This window comes from Elephantulus edwardii, unplaced genomic scaffold, assembly GCF_000299155.1.
Source record: "Elephantulus edwardii isolate Elephantulus edwardi_28Jun2011 unplaced genomic scaffold, EleEdw1.0 scaffold00041, whole genome shotgun sequence".
Classification (NCBI taxonomy): Eukaryota; Metazoa; Chordata; class Mammalia; order Macroscelidea; family Macroscelididae; genus Elephantulus; species Elephantulus edwardii.
The window spans coordinates 3,275,995-3,302,014 of record NW_006399791.1 but is presented as its reverse complement, the minus strand read 5'-3'; the positions used below and the strand labels follow the sequence as shown (position 1 = coordinate 3,302,014).

The 26,020-nt window shown below is 40.2% G+C and overlaps 1 protein-coding gene across 1 annotated transcript in view; it reads left to right on the top strand.

The window, feature by feature from the left end:
- ADAMTSL3 (ADAMTS-like 3) overlaps positions 1 to 26,020 on the top strand; it is a 313,622-nt gene that overhangs the window by 99,856 nt on the left and 187,746 nt on the right. Inside the window, exons 5-10 of the mRNA XM_006885199.1 lie at positions 1,774 to 1,885; positions 9,179 to 9,317; positions 10,352 to 10,402; positions 11,962 to 12,166; positions 16,093 to 16,240; positions 18,643 to 18,727. Of these exons, the coding sequence (XP_006885261.1) occupies positions 1,774 to 1,885; positions 9,179 to 9,317; positions 10,352 to 10,402; positions 11,962 to 12,166; positions 16,093 to 16,240; positions 18,643 to 18,727 (740 nt within the window). The remainder of the gene's footprint in view (positions 1 to 1,773; positions 1,886 to 9,178; positions 9,318 to 10,351; positions 10,403 to 11,961; positions 12,167 to 16,092; positions 16,241 to 18,642; positions 18,728 to 26,020) is intronic.

The following is a 26,020-nucleotide window of genomic DNA, read 5'->3' as shown; positions in this document are numbered from 1 at the left end:
TTTCCAGAATAGATTCTTCCAATTTCCCCCAACTCCCCAACCCATCAAATTGTACAACCCCATAGTTAATCCTCCCCTCCCCCAGCACATCCTCATTCCTCTCTGCTTCCACCACTGCCTGAGAGTTTTACACTAGCTTTGCCATTAAATACATCAACATGCTATTTTTCAATCAAGAGTTTTTGAAATGTACTTACCAGCTTTATTGACTGGTTGGATCTTATTGCTTCATGCGTTTCACTACTATCCTCTGCATTCATATTAGTTCTTGTTCAGTAGATACTTCATGTGTCTTGTTTGTTGGGAGGGTTTTTTCCTCCCAGTGAGAGCAGCTAAGTAGTACAATTTCATAGTCATTCTGTATTTGAATATACCCCTATTTCACCCTCATTTCTGGAAGATAGATAGTTTTCCTGTAGAACACTAGATATAAAATGTATTACCTCACTTCACTTGGAAGGTAGGATTTTTTTATCTTCTTGCTTCTGATATCACTTGTAGAAATCCGATGCTCCAATCTAATTCTTACTCCTTTATAGAGATGTATTTTTCTCTTTCTGATAATATTTGTATTTCCTTCTCTTTGTTGTATTATAAAAACTTACTGCTTAGAACTCATAAACGTTTTTAAACTGAGTACCGCAGTATTTCTAGAAGCAGTCACATAGCCAAGCATTGCCTCTTCATTGTTCTCCATTTGTATCTCTTAGAACTCTCCATGTGTATCGGTACTCTTGGATATGTCTTCCATGAGTGGAAGGGGCTTTGTTTCATTTGTTGTCTTTTTATCTCTTTTCTTCTTTTTACTGCATTGGGGGATATTTCTTCAGTTGAGTTATTTTCTAAATCAGTAGGGAAGGTGGAGAAAGTAGGATGGAAACTTGCTGCTTAAGCAAAATCCCCTAGAAATAATATTTCCTCTCTCTATAACTGCTTTCTCTCCCTCAGCAGCATCGCGTGCCTTTTAAGTAAGCCCCGTGATGCTCATGTGCAAGTACTGTGAATTTTGTGTACATTTGTGTTTTACAGCTGCATTTTCAGAAGAATTTTTCAGAACAATCTTAAAAGGTGTCGTTGTTGTTGTTGTTGTTGTTAAGTTCCGTTGAATTGTAGATGACTCATAGCAACCCTACGAACAAAAGGTCATTTCTTCATGTTCATAGAGTTTCCAGAGGCAAGCCATTTCAGAAGTGGATGCCACTCCTGCTTCCAGACTTGTTTTAATTGGAAAGCTCCACCAAACACTGTCCACCATGGGTGACCATTGTCACATTTGGCACATCAGTGTCACAGTGTTTAGCATCACAGCAAGCATGAGTTACCTCTATACAGCAATGCACAGACCAGTGCTATACCACTTAAAAGGTGTTATTATTTTTAAAAATCTAAGAATCTCAATATTGTGTCATGTCATAGACAAACCCAGATTGAGTTTTGGCAACTGCTATCATTGAAAATTAAAATAAAGTGCATTAGGAAGTAAAAAAAATGCTCAAAGGAAAAGCCTTCTTGCATTGTAAAACCATTTACTGGAGTCATCAGGAGAAAAATACTCCAGGGAAATTAATTGGTGATCTCTTCAATGCCCATTTATGACAAATCCAGATGAATTACTATGATGTTTTGAGGTCCTTGGAATCTTTGTGTCTCATGGTTTGCTGTGACAGATGTGTGATTGTCTCTCTAGGTGAATGGTATTCACCTTGATTTGAATGTTGCAGAAAGCACTAGCTCACTGTGTGCAAATGACTTATGACAGTTCTCTCTGTCCAGACCAGGTACACGGTGGCCAAAGACAGTGTGGTCCAGTTCTTCTTTTACCAGCCAATCAGTCATCAGTGGAGACAGACAGACTTCTTTCCCTGCACTGTGACATGTGGAGGAGGTGAGGTGCCGATTTTGCTGACAAATACTTTAAACTCTGATCTAGCAATTGAACGCCTGAATTGTTGATACTGACCAGATATTCAATGTAGTACTTACAGATGTCTAATCACGCAGCATATTACTCAACAGCTTGAAATGCAGTTGTGTTACTGAGTGTACGGAGGCCTTTATTCAAGAGGATAAGTGAGGAACCAGATATGGAAAAGTTGTCTTAGGAAAAAGTAGGAGCCATGCCTGCTTGCATTCTTGGATCTCTTCCATATCTCGGCATCCCTGTGTGTTACAGAATAAACCCATTCCATAGGGTTTCTTGGCTATAATTGTAATCAGATAATCAGGCCTTTCTTCCAAGGTTGGTTCAAACCGCCAGTTTTTAGGTAGTCACCAGGGGCAAATAATCGTGTCAATGGGCTATGGAAAAGCTAGGAGGAAGAGAGGTTAAGTGGCCTTCCCAGCCTGGTCAAGGTAATGGAAGTGTTAATTCTAATACTTGGCATCTTTTTTTTCTCTCCTCAGTTGTGAAAGTCTAAACCAAAAGGAGAAAGAATATCTACTGAAACCCACAGGGGAATTCCTGTTTTCCATTTGCTTACTTGGGAGGTGTTAATAGTTGGGGTAGATTTGAGGTCACGTGTAATCTAGGGCTCACCATGTGCTTTCTATGAAAGAAGTATCTTTGTAGTCTGAAGTTAAAGACAGAAGTCTGTTTAACACAGAGACACAGTAACTCCTAGAAGCAAATAATGAGGTGACCAGAAGCAACTGCTAAGGTCATTCTCTTCTGAAGTGAATGTTTAAGCTGAAGAGTAAATGGTTCTTCATAAATGTTAAATTTCACATCATGAGCTATGAAAATTATTGAAGGACCTAGACTTTTGCTCCCTTTAAGAACATCCAGCGCACTGTCTACAGGACATTTGCCATGTCCCGAAGCCCATCCATCATCACATTTGTCCCTTCATATAGCTCTGTGAAGATTTCATCTTAACCCTGCTTTATATGTGAGGAGTCTCTGAGTAGTGCAAATGGTGTATCCTCCAGTGCTAACAAAAGGTTTCTCAGAATAAAGACCTGGCAGACTGCTTCCAAAATGTCAGCCTCTGGAAACTCTAGTATCAAAGCTAAGCTTCAATGGACTTTGCTTGTGTCTCCCATGAACTGCCTATATGATGACCAGCATCTGCTCCCACACCTGAGATCTGGTCAGGGCACCAAGGATTGGGCATGATTCTGCTTGCAGAACTAGGAAAAAATAATCCTCCCCCTTCAGTTCAGCTCATCTCATGAACCCAACTCATCCTTTACCGTGGGTTCCAGAATATCAGCTCAGAGAGCCAGAAAGTGAGCTGGGGCTCTGCACTCTCTCCTGTAAAGTACAGGAATGTTGAGGAGGGGCCTCCTTAGCCACTGTCCAGTTTCTGGGGAGATGCAGGGCAGATCCCTCTTTTCTGACATGTCTCCAAACATGACATGACATGACATGACATGACAGGCACCTTTGTGGGGCCCATGATCCTGTGAGACCTATGTGTTTGGAAATAAAAGATAGAATTTGAGGGCTGGATAGGACCTTAAATGGAAAATGTGAGATGAAGGGTTCTAGTTTCTTGTTTGTTTATTCTTTGGGACAGACTATAGGCATAGACCACTTGATCTTGATCCTACAGCAGTGATTCTCAAAGTGTGAATCTTAGACCAGGCAGTATCAGCAAGCCCAGAGCATTAGTTAGAAATACAGACTCCCATATCCCACCCTAGGCCCTTTCTGAATCAGAAAGTCAAAACTTAAAAACACAGCACTGGACTCCAGCAAGGCCTCCAGGTGGTTCTGATGAACACTCGCATCTGAGAACCACCATTGTCCAAGAGCACTGTCTTCTTGTAGCAGCTGAGTTCGTGTTCCTAGACTCATGGTGACCTGTATGTCAGCGCAGAGCTATGTTTCATTGGATTTTCAATGACTACGGGTGTGATTTTTGCAAGTACATTACCTACTTTTCTTCTGAGGTGCCTTGGATAGATTCAAACTTCCTACCTTCTGGTTAGAAGCCAAGTGTGTTAACCTAAGGAATCTATAGCCATTTGATCTTAATTATTTTTCCTTGTTACTCCCGTATTAGTTTACTCAAAATGCTTTCCTTAAAAGATTATTTTTAAACTTAAGTATGTTTATAAAATAATTTTAATAATGTCAATGTAAAAGTATTATCTCTTGCCATAAATAAAAGCACAGGCTTAAAAGAAATACAATGAAAACAAGTCAGTGTAGTTGATAATGTTTAAATCTACCAATTCTATCACTCTGTTTCTATTCTAGCAGAAATGGACAAATAATCCAATTCTTTCTGAATTGAAACTAGTTTGTTGCATGGTATAAGCTTTTTCCGAGGCATAAATGTCTAATCTTTTCAATATCACTAACATTTATAACATTTTTTAAAAAAACATTTGACCTTGCCTCAAGCCAAACCCTGGTGCCATAGCACTTTGACTGGGTTGATAACTGAATGTTGACCATTCAATTATTGGGAGAAAGGGAGGAAGTTTCCTTCCCTAAAGATTTACATCTTCTGAAACCATGTCAGAATCAACTCAAACACAGTGGGAGTTTGGGGATTTTAAAGCTGACTGAGGTAAAAATTTCTTGGAATTGAGACTGTGGGCTGAGTTATGCCAAAAAACATCTCTAAACCTGGGCCTCAAAAAATTATTTGGCCACTTCTGTTCTCCAGAATGTGCTTGTTCAAGTTCACCTCAAGAAGCACCTTTGTCTAGTAGCTAGAGAGCAGGAATTGAAGATCAAATGTCTAGATTTTGTTTTTGGTCTTGCCACTAATTAGCTCTATGACATTGTTGAGCCGAAGTCTTTCTGTAAATTGGACTTAAAATATTTCCCCTCATGAAGTTGGTGGGGGCTCTCGTGGCCTAGTGGGTAAAAGAATTATGCTGCCAACCCCAAGGCAGGTGGTTTAAATCCACCAAAGGCTCCAAGGGAGAAAGAAGGACAATCTCCTCATGTGAGATTTTTAGGCCCTGAAAACCCTCTGAAAGGTCAGCTCTGAGAAGGTCCTAACTCAACCACAAATAACAATATGTGAGGCTGCTGGAGGACAAAATTAGTGTCCGGCAAGCAGTAGACACTTGGGAAATATTTATTATGTCGAATCTGAACCTGAACTTTGTTTAAATATTCCCTGAGGATCTCAGAGGTCTTCAGAGTCCACAGTGCTGTGGCTTTCCCCCACCTGGCAGTCCGTTAGATGAATTGTGGGAAGCATGCATGGCTTACTGGCCACAGTGGAATGCTCTCAGACACAGGGATGCTTATTATCCAGAAGCAGAGTCCCACAGCATGAGTCTCTTCATTGACCACCAACTCGAAGTAAAGAAATGGCAGAGCCTTTTTTTGTTCATAAAAACAAAACCCAATAAATCAAACCAAACAAACAAAGCACATGTCTTTCCTTTGACTTTATATTCCTTATCTCCCACACACAGTTAACTGGTGAGGTTCCCATTTAGATAGTCATGATCAGAAGGATGCACTCTGCATTTGGAAGGCTAGTTTATAGTGAGATTCTGCTTAGAACAGTCATTTCAGTTCCTGGGAAGAGTTTCTGATGCTTGAGTGTCTGAGGAAGGGTGCAGCCCGTCCTGGAGCCCCAGATGTGCCTGAGGGCACCTAGCAGGGCCATTGTCTGAGAAAAGTGCAACAATGAATGAATGGAAACAAAAAAAAAAGAACAGAAGGAGACCTTACGCTGCTTTGGGGAACAATCCCCATGTCACCTGATATTGCCACTGTCTGTAGAATTACAGAATTTATTTTTCTTTAATGTGGTGTTATTTGTCTTCAAGTTGGAACAGACCAATAGCTGACTGTCTAGCAGGTCATCAGAGGCAGTTAATTGCACTAAAGGAGATTGCTTATCCTTCTCCCATGAAGCTCCTGGTGGATTTGAACAGTGTGCCTGTGGGATTGCAGTGCAGCTTCTTACCTCTTGGCCACCAGAGGACTAAAATCTCATCCTGATTCTTAGTAGAGAGAGTAGAACTGCCCTTAGGATTCCCAAAACTAGGACACCATTTCTGCACTCATAAATCTTTACAGAAGCAAATTGCATTTTCTTTCTACTACTGGGTTTGAATCATCAACCTTTCAGTTAGTAGCCAAGTGCTTAACTACTGGGCCACCAGGGAGCCTTTAAGGGGATCTGGCACATTTCGTTCACTTTTAATTACCTCCAACCCCAAGCCCAGTGCCATTGAGTCAATCCAAACCTCCTTAGATTTCTGGGGCTGTAAGTACTTGGGCACATGGCCAGGAAGGACTGGTCCTTGGAGAAGGACATCTTGCTTGGAAAGGTGGATGGACAGCACAGGAGAGGGAGACCCCAAATGAGATGGATTGATATAGTAACTGGGGCGTTGGGGGATGGTGTGTCAGAATTATAGAGACTGGTTCAGGACACAGCAGGGTTCAGAGCTGCTGTACACAGGATTGCTGTGCATCACAGGTGACTCAACAATAACATTCTGCGACAGGTTTGGGAGCAGGAGTGGCATCCACTTCCTAAACAACTTGCCTCTGGAAACTCTTTTAACTTTGATAAATGTCAATAGCTGTAGAGGAGCTTCAGGGCTTTTGTTCATAGGGTCGCTATGAGTCCCGTTCAACTCAAAGGCAGTTAACAACAACAACAGGTACTTGTAGGAGGAGACTCCCCATCTTTATGCCATGAAGCTGCTTGTGAATTTGAACCATCAACCTTTTAGTTAGTGATGCAGCATATAATACACTAACCCACCAGAGCTCCCTAACTATCTCGAAACTGCCATAAAATCAAAGGAAAAAGAATTGTCTTTCCCCAAATGATAAGCACCTGTGTGCTTCCCGCCCTTCCTTTCTGGGTCATGTTTCCATTTAGTACAGTTTGTTTTTCTTTTTCTGACTAAAAAAGCTATAATCTGCGTCCACACTTAGTTTGGAGAATATAAAAGCACACACATAAACCCCACCAGGAAGGCATTACCTAAATTTAATTATATTAGTAATCAAATCTACATGATTTCTGTAAACGACATATGGAGTCTTGGCTAATCAGGAAAATGAGTTCTCTGGTCTCTCAGGTACCATGGGGATTGGGGTGAACATCGCTGGTCCTTTCTGTAACTGTGTATGCGAGACACTTGAGGCCCGTCCGCAGAGCTCAGAGACTGCCTCCGCCATCTGATATTGTAGACTTTCTGGTAGATGCTGGCACCAGAGTCACATTTTATTGACTCCGTTTGGATTTTCATTTTTGTGGTTTTTGACCTTGCTTTTTGGAATGCATACCGGTATGTCCTTCGACACTCAGCTTACATCCCAGCCCTGTCTTGTACAAAACTGTCTGGTGGTTTAGAAAATCAGATCCCTCCCAGCAATAAGGCCTTAATTGTATTTTTAGACCCATTGGCAGAGTTCTTAGCTTTAGGCCTTTAAAAAAAAAACCCCGCAGAAAACTCCCAACTTCATTCTGATTTTAAAAGTGACTTCTTGGAAATTTAATTTATATGACACTTATACAGTGACAGGACACCTGGAATTGGACCTTTCGGGAACTGCAAGCATCACCTTTGTGCGTTGTTTTGGTTTCTTTATGACAACACTCATCTATTTGGAATGTGCACCTTCCTGAACGTTTGTATAAAGTGAATTGAAGAGAATCAGGAGTAAGCCTTCATTCCTTCACCTATGAGTGTCCACAGATTAGGACACAGAGATCGGATTTTATTTCTCTCTCCGTGAACCCATTGCCATCAAGTTGATTCTAACTCCTAGAAACCCCAGTGGGCATGGGAGAAGCCTCCCATAGAATTTCCAAGGCTCTGTTCAGTCATTTCTGGAAGCAAACTGCCACCTACTTCTCTCATAAAGTGGCTGGTGGGTTCAAAGCACCAGCCGTTTGACTAGCAGCTGAGATGACTAACTACTCTGTCATTAGAGCTCCTTCCCCTTGTAGTTATTGCTATTGAGTTGGAACCAACTCATAGCTGATCTTTCCAGTAGGTTTTCAGAGACTGTAAATTGGACAAGAGATTTCTCATCTTTCTCCCTCAGAGCTCTTGGTGAATTCAAACCAGGAACTTTTGGGTTGGCAGCACAACTCCTTACCAAGAGGCCTCCAGAATGCCCTTTCCCCATATAGACAATGCTTAGGTCATAGTTCACAATGTTCGTTGGCTGGGTGCCCTAAGACAATGATGAGTAAAATGTAGTGTTTGCAAACAATGAGATATTATGCTTAGAAAAGAAGCAATCACATGAGTATATCTTAAAAACATAATTCTGAGTGAGAAAAGTGGAAAAGAAGATGTTTTAAAAGTATCATCACAGTACAGAATGAATGGCTCCAACATTGTGGGTATTGTCATTAACATTATGTAACAAAATACATATGAATGTTTGAACAGTCAATGTGCTTTATAGACTTTCACTCAAATTGCAATTTGAACACCAAAACACACTATCATTTATTTAGTTAAAAGCACAAAAAACATGATTATGTAAGACATGTGTATATTTAAAGATATTTTAAAACATTTGAAAAATAAAGATACATAAAACCCAAATTGGAATATGTCTCTCTGGGCAGTGAGATGAGAGATTCTGTAAGTGGGAACAAAGAGGAAATTTATGAAGAAAACTAGGAAAGGCCTTATATAATGGCTTAATGAGAATGTAATAAGAACTGAGTAAATAACTTCCAAGGTCCCAACATTTTTTAAAAGCATCTAATGCATCACATGCTTGACTGCAAACCAAAATATTGGAGAGACGAGTCTGCCTAAAGGCACCTTGAAGAAATGGCTGGTAATGCAGTACTGAAAACTCATTTGAAGACTCTGTGGTGCTCTGAAACACATACCATGAGCTGAGTCACCTCATTGACATCTGGTGTTATTTTAACTGTTAGTTAAAGATGCCAAGGTTACCTCCATCACAGTCAGTTCAAACAGTGGTTTTCAATCTTGGCCACATAGTTCAGTCATCTCAGATACACCTGGGATCTTTTTCAAAGGACTGGTTTCCTGAGCCTAAGCCACAGAGCTTTTGACTTAATTGGACCGTGAATGGGCCTAGGTTTTGGTCTATATTAAAAGCTGCTCCTGGGGCTCTATTATACAACCAAAATTGAGAACTACTATGTGTCTTAAAGAAGATAAGAAAGTATGTGACAAGTGATAACTTTTCCAAGTTAAGAATAAAACAAATGCCGTATTCAGGGATTCCTTTCTCTCTCTTTAGGGTATCAGCTCAATTCTGCTGAGTGTGTGGATATCCGTTTGAAGAGAGTCGTTCCTGACCATTATTGCCATTACTACCCTGAAAACGTAAAGCCAAAACCAAAACTGAAGGAATGCAGCATGGATCCTTGCCCATCCAGGTTTGAATACTTGCCCACACCTGTTTTACTCTAGAAAGAAACAAACCAACTGCAACTCAGACGAGTCCATCTTTGCAGGGCAACACTGTTCCATTTCTTGACTTTGCACATATGCTGTTGCAAAGTGTCTGAGTTCACATTTATAACTCGGTCAACAATAGGAATTGGGATGTATTTGTTCACCAGACTGCTCCTAGTCTGGCTGCCTCCTACACTGGGCTATGGGTCCACATACATAGTTAAGCTCTTTAAAATGAACCTTTCTGACCATCTCCTGCTGTGTCTCTTCATCCAACTACAATGTCTGAGCCGTCTGATAGTCATAAATATCCTTAACCCACAATTTTAGCTTTTAAACTGGGTCACCCATTACCATGTTTTGACTTGTGAAGTGCTCATATTAAATTCAGTATAAATAATGCATTGTGGAAGGAGGGAGAAAGTTTTTGTGCCAAAGCAGAGAAGAAATGCATAAACTATCCTGTTGCATAATTTAGTACCTGCTGACTTGGATTGCCCGGGGAAATTTCCTGGCTTTACTACAGTATCTTAAAATAACAGCACAATATCAAGTCCCAGAATCCCCCAGCTATCTGCCAGCTGGCTGAGACAGAGATGTGCAAGTGGAAAAGGAAGCATTCTCCATGGATTTCATTTCCTATCACTAAAGTGCTCATTTCCTGTAATCCCAGTTGAACATAATTGTTAATAGGAATCTTTTTGAAGGACAAATTCTCCGAAATAAACCAGTTCTCTGAAGGCCTACTAATGGACCAGTGTGTTAATATACAACTTGTATATTTAACCAGAATAATTTTTAGATTATCAACAGCAATAAATTTTCTTTGATTAATGAATGGCACTAGCTCCAGTTTCTACATTTTCACATAGAACTAAGGTGATGGCTAATAGTCTAGGAAGAATTACTGACACTTGGGATTTGGGGTTTTTAACGTTAAGAGTTCTGTATAAGTAAACAAATAAGTGTGTTGCTTGACTTGGAAATGACACTCCCCTAATGATTTCATTTGTAGCGATGGATTTAAAGAGATTATGCCCTATGACCACTTCCAGCCTCTCCCTCGGTGAGTTCCATGTTCCCTTTTCTTTTCTTTTTTTTTTTTTTTTAATTACATAGTTGCAAGAGGCACCCCTGAGTAATGCAAATGATCAAGCACTCAGCAACTAGCTGGTAGGTTGATGGTTTGAGCTCACCCAGCGATATTGTGGAGCTAGGCCTGTTACTCTGCTTCTGAAAACCCTGTGGAGCAATTCGTCTCTGGAATGCATAGGGTCTCCAGGAGATGGAATCAATTTCATGATAACTATCAACAGCAACAAGCTTGTTTGTAAAGGGAAGTGGCATCAGTAGCAGTTGTACAGAAGTTACACGATCTAGATATTAGCCTCTTTACAGAGCTAAAAAAAAGGAACAAGAAAGTTCTAAGACTTTGAAGAGCCAAGCCCACTACTTTCAAATTGAGTCCACCTTATAGCTGCCCTGGAGGACAAAGTGGTTTGAATCCACCAGCTGGTCCGAGGAAGAAAAATGAGCAGAATTTTCCTATGAGATTTATTGCCTCTGAAAACCTGCTGGAGGGTCAGGTAGGGATCAGTTCTGACTTGATAGTATAGAACAGTAGCAGGAGAGCATACAGCTGCCCCATCGGGCTTCCAGTGCCATAAAGATCTTTACACAAGCAGGCTATCACATCTTTTTATATGTAATAGCTGATGGGTTTGGAACATTTGTTGGGCAGCTACCAGAAAGGCTGGCAGTTTGAACCTACCAGTCACTCTGAGGGACGAAGATTTTTTTTTTCCTTCTGCAAAGATTTATAGCCTCAGAAACCCAGTGGTGCTTCCCATGCTAGATTCAGACACCTTGGATGGCTATAACCGAGGAAGTCCAAGCACTGTAATTGATTAAAAGTTGAATTCCCCACTACATCCCGATAAAGCCGCAGTGGCCTAATCTGTAGGACTTGGGCTGCAAACCCAAAGGTACTGCCTTTCTGGTGATCCAAATCCTCCTGCAACCCCTCAGTAGAAAGATATACAGTCTCTTTGCATGTGATATATAGGCATGGAAACCTGCTGGAGGGTCAGCTGTGAGTCGGTTCAGACTCAACAGCAGTGAATTTTAGTCTACACCTAGGTGGTGGCTAATAGAGTTCTTCCTAACTTAGTGTTTCTCTTAGTTTCTAATGATATTGTCCCTTTGTGTTTAGAGATTACAAAGTTCTAAGAGACAATGTCTTTGTGATTTAAAGATGCTTTCACACTCTAGATTTTCATTTGTTTAACTCTCTCAATGGCCTGTCTCTAGGAAAGGTAAACCATTCCTAGTGGACAGAAATCTCAGGGTCAGAGGAGTTAAATTAATGAACTTTGATAAATGTCAATAGTTATAGAAAGGCTTCAGGCCTTTTGCTCCATAGGGTCACTAAGAGTCATGCTCGACTCGAAGATAATCAACAACAATAGTTATTGTGTGACAGTTATGACTACCATCAATTCCTGCAAGTCTGGAGCTTTCAGCTATGTCACACTGATATCTTGAGGATCAACCTTTTGCAGCTTCTTTGTGTAGTTGAAAAACACAAATGAGTGAATAATGTATTTTTATTTGTTTGCTTTTGAGCTGGGAACATAATCCTTGGACTGCATGTTCAGTGTCCTGCGGAGGAGGCATTCAGAGGCGGAGCTTTGTATGTGTTGAGGAGTCCATGCATGGAGAGATACTGCAGGTGGACGAATGGAAATGCATGTACGCGCCCAAGCCCAAGGTCATGCAAACTTGCAATCTGTTCGATTGTCCCAAGTGGATTGCCATGGAGTGGTCTCAGGTAAGATGTGAGGGCTTGCCTCTTTCAATGTTGTATACCCAACACTGTGCTGGATAACATGAAAAGTACAAAGTCATAGATGAAAATAATCCCTGTTCTCCGAGAACATAGGCAAATAGTTGAATGGCAACATAAGAGAGACCACAAGCATAAGGGTAGATAAGAATAATTTACATTAAGGATGGTTTTATGTCTAGAAGGACCCATTGTTGGAAAAGATTTGACCAGAGTCTCTGTTAAAATGTTTGATGGATATTTGAAGGACATGAAGACTTCAAATAATTCACTCGTTATTGAGAGCATTCTTGTGTGGATGGTTGTGCAGTTGATGTCCTAGGAATAACACAGTGACTGGAGGTTAAAAAGTACCCTAACTCATGTATATTGTTTAAAATACAATTAATTACCAAAACTCTATGCCTGTTATCACTTTGTCTTCTCAAGTCTCCATTGAACTTTTCCCATTACTTCATCCCTCCCTTCACCTTCTACCCTCTGTTATCCTAGTGATGTCCCCCTTTTTCCTGTCCCCTCTTTTCTCTTACCCTTTTATTGAGCATTTATACATATCTTTCTGTTATTCTATTTTATATAAAATATATATAATGTATATAGATGATAGTATAAAAGCAAGATACAGCACAAAAAAAGATGTATATGAATGATTAGTTGCAAACCAATAAAATTATTATTTTAAAGACTCTTATTCATCTCGTTTAAGAGAGAGCAGATGTTACTTAGACTTGGAAGGTGAAAATGCTGACATTGTGATCACGATTGTCATTAATCCAAGACTTACTAAGACACATTATGATTTTTGCTGAAAGAAAGTTATGTATTATTTTCCAAATAAGTGAGTCAAGATGGACTAGAATTGGAGAAGAACAGAAGCACGAAGCTTTGTTGCTTCAGTGTCAGTCTCTGAGGAACCAGGTGGTGAGAAAAGGAAAAAGAAAAGAGCTGTCCCAGAGGAAACAAGGCCTCCCATCAGATTAACTTCTTTTTCCTTTGCAATGGAGTTGACTTAATGAGCCTCCAGAACAAATAAGGTACAAATGAATTTGTTCAAATATGAAAATCCAGGCATTTGTTGTTGTAACCAGCTCATAGCTGACCTCCCAGCAGGTTTTCAGAGGCATTTAATTAACGGCCCAGGTGGAGATTGCTCACCTTTCTCCAGCTGAGTCACTGGTGCTTTTGGTCGGCAGTACACCTCTTTCCCGCAAAGCCACCAGAGCTCACAGACATTTTTAAAGTCACATTTTTAAAGGTAAATAACAGTTATTTTTTTGTCGAGTGAGTCATAATTGAAACTTGAGTTTTTAGAGCTTCTTCGAGTTACCTCTACTCATTTAGCCCAACATATGCATGCATACATTTTTTTTATCCTTTTGTATTTATTCTGCATGTCAGTTACAATCTAGGAGTAAAGAAAACTTGTTCTTAATGACCAGAGTTGAGAATGGACATGTGGCCATGGGTATGCAAAAAACAGTTTGCACTATGTTTATATACATTATTATGAGTTTACTGTTGTGCAAGGATCAGCAGGGTTCTGTTCTGCTTGATACAGGGTTGCTGAGTCAGAAATGACCAATGACATCTAATGACAATATTGAGGAAAACTGGGTGAGATACATATAAGAAATATCTGAACTAAAGGACAGTGTCATAATAGTCTTAGAACAATAATAATGATATCAAATATAATGTCTATGAATAATTCTATAAAACACAATGTACACGAATAAAGCACAATGTAAATGAAAGTTTATGTAAAACACTATGTGCCTGCATCAAACGCAAAGTATCTGAAGGATTGTATGCTAACCAATAAAAATATGAAAATCTATGTAGCTAATAATGAGCTGTGGGCTAGAAATCTCTTGTTTAAAGTCAACCAGGACCTGGTGTGTGGGCCTTGTATTAAAAAGGTGGTTGGGCCCTTGGGTCTGGTGTTAATTGTGTTTGGGATGAACATTCTTCTAAGCGGGATAGCACTGGTCTGTCAGTTTGCTGCACTGAAGTAACCTGGAGTTGCTATAATATTGAACACTGTGCCACTGGTGCATCAAATTCCATAATCGTTACCTAGGCTGGACAGTGTTTGGTGGAGCTCCCAGATTGCGACAGGCTTGGAAGCAGGGGTGGCATCCACATTCTAAACAACATGCCTCTGGAAACCCTATGAACATAGAGAAACAACGATAGTTAGGGAACAGGGTTTAGGTCTTTTGTTCATAGAGTTGCAATGAGTTGGGCTCAAATCAACAGCACTTAACAACAACAAAAAAATTGGAGTTCTAATTTCTTTTTTTTTTAAAGGCCCTACAAGGCAGAATTAGTCCTTAGAGAGGGATGTCATGCTTGGGAGGGTGGAGGGAGAACTCAGGAGAGGAAGACCCTCGATGAGATGGATTAATTCTGTCACTGCGGTCATGGGGATAGGTGTGTCAGAGACAAGGTTGGCAAGAAATAAAACAGGGTTTAGGGCTGTTGTATATAAGGTCACTATGAGTTGCAAGTGACTCGACGGCACATAACAACATATTTGTCACTGAGTCTAAACTGACCCATCGCTGACCGTCCAGCAAGTTTTCAGAGGCAGTAAATAGCACAGGAAGAGATTTCCCATCCTTTTCCCTTAGAGCAGCTGGTAAATAGACTGTGTACCTTTGGGCTTGCAGCACAGCTTCTTACCACTAGCCCTGATAGCGTACTAGGAAACCTGTGGGGCTGCAATCTGAAAGGTTCACAGTTCCAATTCAACAACTGCTCTGTGGGGGCGGGCGGGGGAGAATAGGCATTCTGCTCCTGAGAGGATTTATAGCCTTGACAACCCAATGCAGGGCCACTCAGAGTTGGAAACAAGTGGGTAGCAGTGGGTATGGGTTGTTTGTTTTCCTATACATAGCCAGAGCAAGACATAGGTTGACCTGAGTGGCAGTCCTCCCTCCAGAGCATAGGAGGTGGCCATGCCCTCTATAGGAGAAACTGAGAGAGTGACCTTGCTCTCCTTTCCTAAGGATGACCAAAGCTCGCAACCTGGAGTTTATGCTGTTTGGAGTCATTCTCTAAGAAAAAGAATACAGAGCACAAGTGTTGTGTATTAGAGTGACTCTTTAGAATAAGAAGGGAATTGGCAGCAAATGTCAAAATAAAAGAAAAACTGGCAACCAAAACTTTACAGCAATCACTAAAAATAGAGCATAATCTAGTTTAATTGTCTGAGGCCCCATCATCTTTTCTCCTTCTGCCCATTTCAGATTAATCTTTCATGCTACTTTTTGGTATGACAACAATTGTGTAAGGTCATACCCTAGAGATAGAGAGATAACACAATCTTTACTATAGTGGATCAGGATTTCCTTTTGTTCTTATGGTTTAGAAAAGTTTCCCTCATCTTTGCAAAATTTTTATAAAATCATGTAAATTTGTGGTAGGAAAAATGGCAAAACCTCTATTAGGTACCTTTCATATTTGAGCTGTAAGGCTTAAAGACGTTTTGGTTTTTCTTGTGCTGTGACTTCATATTATCAGGATTGACTCTTCCCACTACCATAGATAATGTTCTTACAAAACGTAATGCATGGGAATGATTGTATAAAACACGGTGTAAGTGAAGAATAGTGTGAAACATAACATATATGAACTTTGTTAGCAAATCAATATAAATATTAAAAACAAACAAAAGTCTTCTGTAAATATGGATACTCTCCTACCAGGCAATTTACATTCTCAGAAACCCAATGAATCAGCTATGAGTTGGCTCTGACTCCATGGAAATGAGTGTTTTGAGTTTTTTCTTCTGTACTTAATATTTCTATAGATCAGTGAGTGGCACATGACAAATTAATGCCTTTGTGGATCCCTTTTTGGGAAAGATGATCATTCACTCCGCTTTTTTGGTTGTTTTTTCTTTGAAGTGCACTGTGACCTGTGGCCGAGGGTTACGTTATCGCGTTGTCCTGTGTATCAACCACCGTGGAGAGCACGTTGGAGGCTGCAATCCACAGATGAAGTTACACATCAAAGAAGAATGCATCATCCCTATCCCTTGTTATAAGCCACGAGGTAAATTTGGTGTGTGCTTCAAATTCAAATAAAATTATGTGTTCCAGCTGCCATTCAAGTATTTCTACTCCAATTAACAAACATTCTAATAGAGGAACCCTTGTTAAGTGGTTGGCTGTAGCCAAAATGCTGGTGGTTCAAATTCCGTAAGAGTTTAAACCTGGTGATGTTCTCTTGTAAAGATTACAATCTAGAAAACCGTATGGGGTCATCCTCCTTATCATATGAGGTCATTATAAGTAAATATCAGCTCCATAATACCTAACAGTAATTTTCTTATGAGCCATCATTCTGAGAGGTGGTGGTGGTTGTTATGTGCCATTGATCTGACTCATAGCTGACCCTCCAGCTGGTTTGCAGAGGCTGTAAATCACTAGAGAAGAGATCGCTTATCTTTTTACAAAGCAGCTGAGGAATTCAAAACACCTGTGTTTGGATTGGCATTGGAATCCTTTACCCATTAGGCCACCAAAGGTCCCTGAAGAGAGGTTCAATATAGATGGAGTTTGAAAAAAAAAAAAAAAATCAAAGAGAAAAGTCAGAGAAACAAAATAAGCAGGAAGGAAAAAGAAGGAATACAAAATGGTATTACATATTCTCTGAAGGTTTTGATTCTTCATTGTTTCCATGTTATTATATTATAGAGGTAATTATTTTTATGTACCTCCTCCACTGGACTGTAGTTTCTTAAGGAAGCGACAATGTTGTTTTCATCACATGTCTCCATCCCTAGCAGGGGGTGAATGAAGATTTTTTTTTTTTTCCATTTCCCATTCTAGAATTTCAGGAGCATTTGGGCTTTTGAGGAGAATGGAAAAACATTCTTTTTGCTTGTTAGTAAAAGAATCTTCCTTAGTAGTTTAAAGAGAATAAGGTGATTTTCCTTCATTATGTCAAGATTCATTATCCGTTCAAATAGCCTCATAATTAATTATTCAACAAGTATTTGTTTGGTGACCATCCAGGAAAATCAGTGGTTACACTCAATGTGGAAGTATATACACTGCTTATAGAATCCTGTGTTGTTTGGTGTGGGCCAATTTAAAGCCTGTAGTCACCCCCTATGAAAGAATAGAGGAGCTCCATAGTTTTCCAGGCCATAAACTTTATAGGAGGAGACAGAGCTTTATCTTAAGGAGCCACTAGGTAAATCCAACATGCTAAATTTTGCATTAGCACCCAAATGCTTAATTATTGTTCCACCAGGACCACTACAGAACTCTATACCTTCTGCTTTTGAGGCAGTTTCAACTCCTTGTGCCTCTTGGAGCAGCTAGTGGTTTCAAACAGTCTTTTTTGTAAATCAGGAAGCTCTCGTGGTTTAGTGGTAAGAGGTTGCACTGCCATTCCAGTGGCACACAGTTCAAATCCACGGGCTGCTCCTTGAGAGAGTGATGGGCAATCTATGCCTGCAGGATTTTTCTGCGTCCGAAAAGCCACTGAAGAATAAGCTCTGAGGAGATTCTAACTTGATGGTGCACATCACCAAAGGACAATTATTATTTGGCCAGTAGTTCTATACGTTAAATAGTATACCACCGTGACTCGTTGTTGTTGTGTACCATAGAGTTGGAACCAACCCATAGCTGACCCTCTGGCAGGTTTTCAGAGGCAGTTAATTGCACAGGAGGAGATTGCCCATCCTTCACTGGTGGCCTTGAATCATGTGCCTTCAGGATTGCAGCACAGCTCCTTGCCACTAGGCCACCAGAGACTCCTTGGTGAAGTCTTTTCTCCTTTTTTGCACACATTGGCACTTTCATTGCCAATTTCTCAGCATCCGAAAGCATCTGAAGCAGTTCTAAATTCATTTTCTTCTAGCCACGTAACAAGATTTCCTCCCTCTCCCTTCTTAGCTGAGAAAACTTCAAAGAAAAGAAAGGGGCACATTAGCTCTCATACAAGTGTAGCTGGTACTCTTCTCTCCCAACAACCAAAATAATAATGAAGGTTGCCTACACTGTAGTACAGACATTCTCCATCTTTCAACGTCCTGATCCTCCTTTTTCTCTATTACATCATTCAGTGGGCGAGAAGGATTTGTGGCAAAGCAAATAAGTTGACATGGCAGAAGTAAGAGCTTTAATTTGCAAACAACAGAAATTGGCTTTGAATTCTAAGAGGGGTTTTAATGTTAACTTGGAGAGCATGCTCCACTGTGCCATGAAGTTGTTTTAGTTGCATCTCGATAATTTGTTAATTAAAAACTATGGCAGGATTTTTTTTGTTGTTGTTGTTATTGTTCGATCCAGAAGTTACACAATGCTAAAGGATTCCATTTGCATTTGAAAAATGCAGCCTCTTTATAAATGAAATCTTCAGTGGATAGCTGCTATGTATCCAACTCCTTAATTATTAACAGTAACTATGCATATTGTTTATGTTCCTTTTTTTTCCCTTAGAAAAAAGTCCAGTGGAAGCTAAACTACCTTGGCTAAAACAAGCACAAGAATTAGAAGAGACAAGAATAGCAACAGAAGAACCAACGTGAGTCCAGGCTCTTTTATGGGAATAATCAGGGCATGGCCAGTTAACATGATATATGTCGTTTTTGTACTCATTGGAGTACAGTGATACGTTTAGTATCCAAATGACCTGGATTTTCAGACTCTAGAGAGCTTGCGCTGGCTGGAATTCATCTTTATTTCACAATTCAGCAGTCCTACTTTGGCAGTATCTGTGAGAAGCACTGAAAAAGAACAGTATTATTTAACTCAAAGCAGACCTAGTGGTCTAGTGCAATTAGGAGATTGGGGATTACTCCTAGATTAACACATGCAATTTTTCCAAGAACTGTCACTCCACAACCCATTACCACTGTGTCCATTCCAACTCGTAGAGACTTTATGGACAGAATAGAGTTCTTCCATAGGGTCTTCAAGGGCATATTCTTAACCTGAACTGATTGATACATCTTTCTCTAATCGAGTGGCTGGTGGGTTCCCACCACTGAACTTTGGGTTGGCAGCTAAGCACTTAACTACTGCATTTCCAGGGCTCCTAGGAACCATCGCAAGCAAAACAATAACCCCATGACTAAGTTCATGGCCAGTCTCTATAAAACCAGTTGTATTGAGATGGATTAGGTGAGCTAAGTAACTGTAATGAGAGGTAATAAGGGCTCTTGAAATATGAGACAGTGGCAACAGCATACAACCACCGTTGCTGACTGTGTGACCCCAGTTAAGTCTTCTCATTTTCCTGGGTCCGGTCCTGTCCTGACCTATGGCGTAAGCAAGATGGGCTTGTTCTCTTTGGGGTTCTGATCTCTTTGGGGTTTATTCCAACTCATAAATTCAATCACTGCAATCCACTTGGGATTTGACAAACTTGGGCTGTAAGGGAGTATCAGTGAGAATTTAGAATCAAAAGGCAATCAAAGAAACATTCTGGACACAGAGATACCGGGACTGGAGGAAGGAAAGAATCAAGAGTGCCCAGAGAATTTGCTGGATGAACAACAGCACCAATGACAGATTCAAGTAATTAGACAGGACAGCTGATTGCATGTCTGACACGTGAACTCCATGGTGCTGACAGGTTATCTGTAGAGGAGCAATTCACAAGACACTGGAGGGGAAGGAATTTCAGAAGTAATATGGCCAACCTGTCTCTCAAAACAGTCATTTCTTCATCAACACCTCCAGCCCTGGGCAGAGTTCACTGCATCAGGAGACTGTTCATTGTTATGTTGAATAACTTGGGCTATTTGCACATTTCCTTGTCTCTTACTGAGTCAAAATACATCTCCCTCTAATTGTTCTTCATTGAAACAAATACATTCATATATTCTTTTCCACATGACAAGTTTTGACGAATTTTAATAAGCTGTTGTGGGGTCTGGGAGTGTTATCTTCTCCACACTCGTCATTCTTAGCCTTACAGTGGTTTTTCATGCCTTGTTTCCAGGATTGTTGTTTTTAGACCTCTTACCAACTTCACAGTTAGTTTCACAACTTTCATTTGTCCATGTCCTTTTCAACTGCGGTCCAGCCCAGCCATGAGCCCCCGGGGAGCAGAGATCTCTTCTCTTTGAGAAGGCACCGTGCCTCTTGTGATGCTCGCCAAAGGAATGGGCATATCTTAGTTTGATGGGCTCAAAGATTTTTCATGTGGCCTGCTATCAAACCTGGATAGGAACACAGGACTTCTGAATACTGTGAGCACAACTGACCACAGAGCCATAAAATGAAGAGAGACAAGGTTGTACTCACTTGGGCTCATGGCAGAAGCTTGGAGGTCTGGAGGAAGTAATCAACATGAAAGACATGGATGGTAATAGAATGAACATAGTGGACGGAACAAAGAGCAGAACCAGAAGAGTTCAGTGTGAGAGAGACCAAAGAATTTAAGGACTTAATGGAAATGTCTTAGTTTCCTAGGGCTGCTGTAATAGAAGTAGCAGGAATGCCAAAATGTGCATGTATATTTATACACACACACATTTCAGAAGCTTGTGTTGTTATAGTTGTTAGGTGCCATTGAGTCATGTACAGCTCATAGCAACCCTCTGAAAAGCAGATTAGAGCCCTGCCCAATCCTGTGCCGTCCTCCTCATTTCTGATGTGCTTGAGCTCATTGCTGCAGTCACTGTGTCTAGGAATCTTGTTAAGAATCTTCCTCCCTTTAACATACTCCCTACTTTTCCAAGCGTGATGTCCCTTTCCAAGGAATAGCCTCTCCTAACAGCATACCCAGGGCACCAGCTCTGGAAAAAGGTGCCCTCTGTCAGGTCTAAGGTAGATTCTTACGTCCTCTAGACTCCTTTCTTCCCTGGTAATTATCTTGTGGTATCTTGTTTCATGTGGAAGATGTGGTTGTGATTCCCAGTCAGAAAACCCCAAGTGCAGCTACCTCTTACCAGCAGAGTCCTATCGGTGGAGTCTTCAATGTTGCTATGATGCTGAACAGGTTTCATTGGAACTTCCCAATTGATACAGACTAGGAGGAAAGACCACACCATCTACTTCTACAAAATCACCCAATGAACACCCTGTAAGTCACAGTGGTCTGCCCCACAACCAGTCACCATGGTGTAGGACCAGGCAGCTTGCTTTCTTATGTGCATAGAGTACACCACGACTGACCGTAACTGCTGTCAAGCCTGGATGTGAACACAAGAATACACAGAACTTCTGAATGCTGTGAATGCTGCCCTCATCTAGCACCACCACCACCATAGTGACTTTAGGCCCCATGCTCGCTCCAAGCATGCATTTTCTGTCTGCCTGACCTAACTTGGCTGGTGGGTTTCTGACTTCTAGTTATTCACAAAACTGATAAGCCTTCTGCTCCGGAAGGACACCACTCCTTTCTCCCCAGTGTGGAGGACTCAGCCGAGAGCACCTGTTCCGGCCTGAGCAGCTACCTCTCCCCTGCCTCCCACCATCTCTCCCTCTGTGGTCCTTGTGCAGTGTGCCTTTATAATTCACCCTGCCTGCCAGTTTCTGACCTGCTTCTGGCTGTCTAGTGCAAAGTTTAGGATTTCTTGCCACCACTTCTGACTCCATTCATTCCCTAGATTTCCAAACAAAACCGCAATATATCTCAGCTTCCAGTGCATCTTTTTATTACTACTGTCTTTTGTGGTTTGGGGATGCTTGCTTGTTGACAATGAATGAGAGAATGAATGTAGCTGTGTTTCCAGTCCCTTGAGCAAAGGCTGCCAAACCCCACTTGGAGAAGATAAATATTTCTGCCTCTGTGGTTTACCATGGCCCGGGCTCTGGATTTACATAGGGAGCGGATGTTCAAAAGCAATTTTTTTTTTAAAATTGTGAAAAAAGAGTTATAGCTTAAAAGCTAAGCCAAGGAAACTAGGGTTTTGACCTTAGCTTTCAGCTGTGGAATGTGTTGAGTTTCGATACGGTTCATCATTGTTTTACAAGTTCCTCTCCAGAGCCTTTTTAGTTTCTGTGGGATTCTCGATGTTTCTGCAGTCTCCTTCCCTTCTCCATTTTTCATATATGAGAACTCAAAAAATAGGACATATTTATAGCACTCTGTCTAGTTTCTTCATTGCTGTCTTAGCATTTCCATTTGTGGAAATTGCAAAAAAGGAAGACCCTCAATGAGATGGGATGACTCAGTGACTGGGGTATTGGGGGTGGGTGTGCCAGAGACGAAAAGGGTGGCTCAGGGTAGAACAGGGTTCAGAGTTACTGCATATAGAGTTGCTATGAGTCACAAGCAACTTGATGGCACATAACAACAACAGTAACAACATTTACAAAAATTAGGTTGCATTTTAAGAAATGGGTTTTCCTGCCCTAATGATGATAGTAATTTATATTGTGGATTTCTGTGTGCTAGTTCCTGTTCTATATGCACAACATAGATTAACTCATTCAATTATCGTAAGAGCTCTGTGGGCAGGTATTAATGCTGTCCTCATTTTAAGGATGATAAAACCAAGGCACAGAAAATGAAGACATTTCCTTCATTTCACAGCTTTTAATTGGTAGTGGATGATTCTTTCTATGATGTATGAGGCTTGAAAGAGTTGTTTTATTGCATTCAGACAACCTGTAGAGTGGGCTTAATGAAGGAGATAGAAGTAAGTGCTGACACTGTGGTAGTATAAGATTTCAGGGTCAGAGGGAGCTTCCTGGGAAAAGTACCCCATGAATTGAAGTCTTGGAAGGTCAGAAGAAGAGCATGTAAGGTATTGGGGTCGAGAAGTGCAGGAAGCCTAGCTAGACCATGGCTAACTGTTAAGAGTGGTCTATATAAGAAAACAGACCTCAGATTGTGGGGGATACTGGGATGAGATGTGCAACCAGATTCTCCATGGTGGAGTAAGAAGCCTGAACTTCATCTGGAGTTGTGTGGTTGTTATAAGGTGTCCTCTTGTGGGAGCTCTGGTGGCCTAGCAGTAAGAGACTGTACTGCAATCACATAGGCACATGTTTCAAATCTACCAACTGTTACTTGGGAGAAGGATCGACAGTTTCCTTTCGTGTGATTTACTATCTCTGAAAATCCACGGGAGGGTCAGCTATCTGTTCCGACTTGACAGTTCCCAACAACAACTCACAGCAACCCTGTGCACAACAGATCAGAACCTTGCCCTATCCTGTGTTTTCCCATATTCAAGACCATTGTTAGTGTTACTGTGTGAGTCTATCTCTTGAGGGTCTTTGTTCCTTTTATTGAACCTCCCAGCCTGATGGGTTTTTTCCAACATCTGTAGTTAATGAGACCATTTAAGGATTTTAATCAGAGAAGTAATGAATTCACAGTAACTTTTTAGAAGGATCTCCCTGATCATTGGTAGCTTGTTTCTAATTTTGACTGTGGTAAGTAAAACTGATGCAAACATGAAATGATCTCTATATCTTCAAGACATATTTTATGGAGTAAATATTCCAGACCAGAGATAGGCATAATAAAAGCATTTAATATCTGTTGTTGTTAAGTGCCATTGAGTTGTAGACGACTCATAGTGAGCCTATGAACCAAAGACCTGAACTGACACTTTTTCTTCAAAAGTCAATTCTATTTTTATGTTATCACTAGCACTGTATAAGCTCACTATCTTTGCACACTTTCATCAATAAGAGGAAAAGTCTTGTTTGTTTTTAAGGTTATTTCTTAATATTTTTAATGGTTTCACTTTTTTGGTGCACATTTTTAATTGTGATTTGAGTGAAAGTTCACAAAGAATATGGAGGTTCCCCCACACCCCGAGTCATTATTGCATATTTTGTTTCATGACATTAACTATAATACATACAATAACTGATCATCCATTCACTCCACATTGTCCTTTCCTTCATTGACCCCAATAAAGTGCATATTGTACATGAATTCATTTTCTACTTCTTTCTTTGCCTCCCTAGTGAATATATTAATCAGATTATTTTTGTAAACTTTTGTTCTTATAGCACTGATCTGGTCCTTTTGTGACTGACTCATTTCCCTCAGCATAATGTTGTCTAGATTCATCCTGTTGTGTAGCGTCTCACAAATTCTTCATTGTTTTCTGATATTACATAGTACGCCATTGTGTGACTGTTATCTGTTCATTCATTGCTAGGCACTTAGTTTGTTTTCCATTTCTTTATTGGTGTTGAGTAATGCTGCATAAATATGGGTGTGCATTTATCTGTTCATGCTGCCACTCTTATTTCTCTTTTCTCTTAAGTGTATATTCCTAGAGGTGAAGTAACTGATTCATATGGTATTTCAGTATTGAACTTTTGAAGGCAACATCTCCCTGCTTTCGGTAGTGGTTGCACCATTTTACATTCCCACCAGCAGTGTGTGGAAGTTCTAATCTCACCTTAATTTTACATCTTTGGTTGTTTGCTTGCCCTGTTGAATTTTGCTGTTGTTGCTGATGTGAGATGATATCTCATTGCAGTTTAATTTGCAGCTTTCTAATAGGCGGCAACCTGAAGCATTTCTTCATGTGTTTGTTGGCTCTGAATGTCTTCTTATCTTCTTTAGTTAAGAGTAATATCTTATCTTGTGCCCATTTTGTAATTGGGTTGTTTGTCTTTTTTCTTGTTGAGATACTGGAGTTTTTGCCAAATATTTTTCACTAGTCTGTAGGCTCAATTCCTTTGGGGAAATTTTTGATGCACATAAGTATTTACTTTTTATATGGTACCATTCATTCATTTTCTCCTCTCTTGGTTGTTTGTTTGTGGCTGTTCTTTTGCTAGTTTATTTATGGTATAGATTGTTGTGGTTATGTACCATCAAGTTGGAACCGATTCATGGCTGACTTGCCAGTGGGTTTTCAGAAAAGGAAATCACATGGAAGAAGATGACTTATCTTTCTCTCATTGAGCAACTGATGGATCTGAACCACATGATTTAGGTTTGGCAGTGCAATGCCTTACCATACACTAAACCACCCGAACTATGGCTTTGGGATATTAGGACAATACATTATATGTCATAGATTAGGGCTTCTAAATTCCTAGGAGGTATTTTTTCCTCTGATTATAGTTTTAGGTTTATTCCCCTAGATCCAACCCACCTTGAGTTAGTTCTTTCTATATGGTATGAGGTATGGCTCTCATTTAAATATTCTGCAGATCACTATCTAGTTTTACTGGCACCATTTTGTTAGAGAGGCTGTATTTTCCCCCTTTAATGGGTATTATTTCCTTGTCACAAATCAGTGACCCATAGATGGATTTACTTATGGGCTTTTTACTCTATTTCATTGGTCTGTGTGTCTATGTCTGTACTAATACCATACTGTTTTGATTACTAGGGCTATATAGTAAGTTTTGAGATCAGAAAATGTAAGACTTCCTACTTTCTTTTTCTTCTTTGTTTTTTTCTTGCTTATATGAGGTCTCTTTCCTCTCCATATATAGTTGTTAATTGCTTTCCTATCTCTTTGAGGATGGTGTAGGTATCTGAATTAGGATTACATTAAACCGTTAGGTTACGTTTAGTAGTGTTATAATTTTTATAATTTTAAATCTTCCTATTCATGAGAATAGGATATTCTTATCTATATCTGTATATATATATATATCTCCTTTTTCGTTTCTTATAGTGGTGGTTTGTAATTTTTTATATATAAATCTTTTGTGTCTCTGCTTAGATTTGTTTTTAAGTTTATCATCTTGTGAGAAGCTATTATAATTGATTTTGTTTTCCTCATTGCCTTTTCAGTGTTCTCTTTGTTATGGTATGTTGTTGTTGTTCTTATGTGCCGTTGAGTCGCCTGCGACTCATAGCGACCCTATGTACAACAGCCCTAAACTCCGCTCTGTCCTGTGCCAATCGCACTGTCTCTGACACTCCCATCCCAAT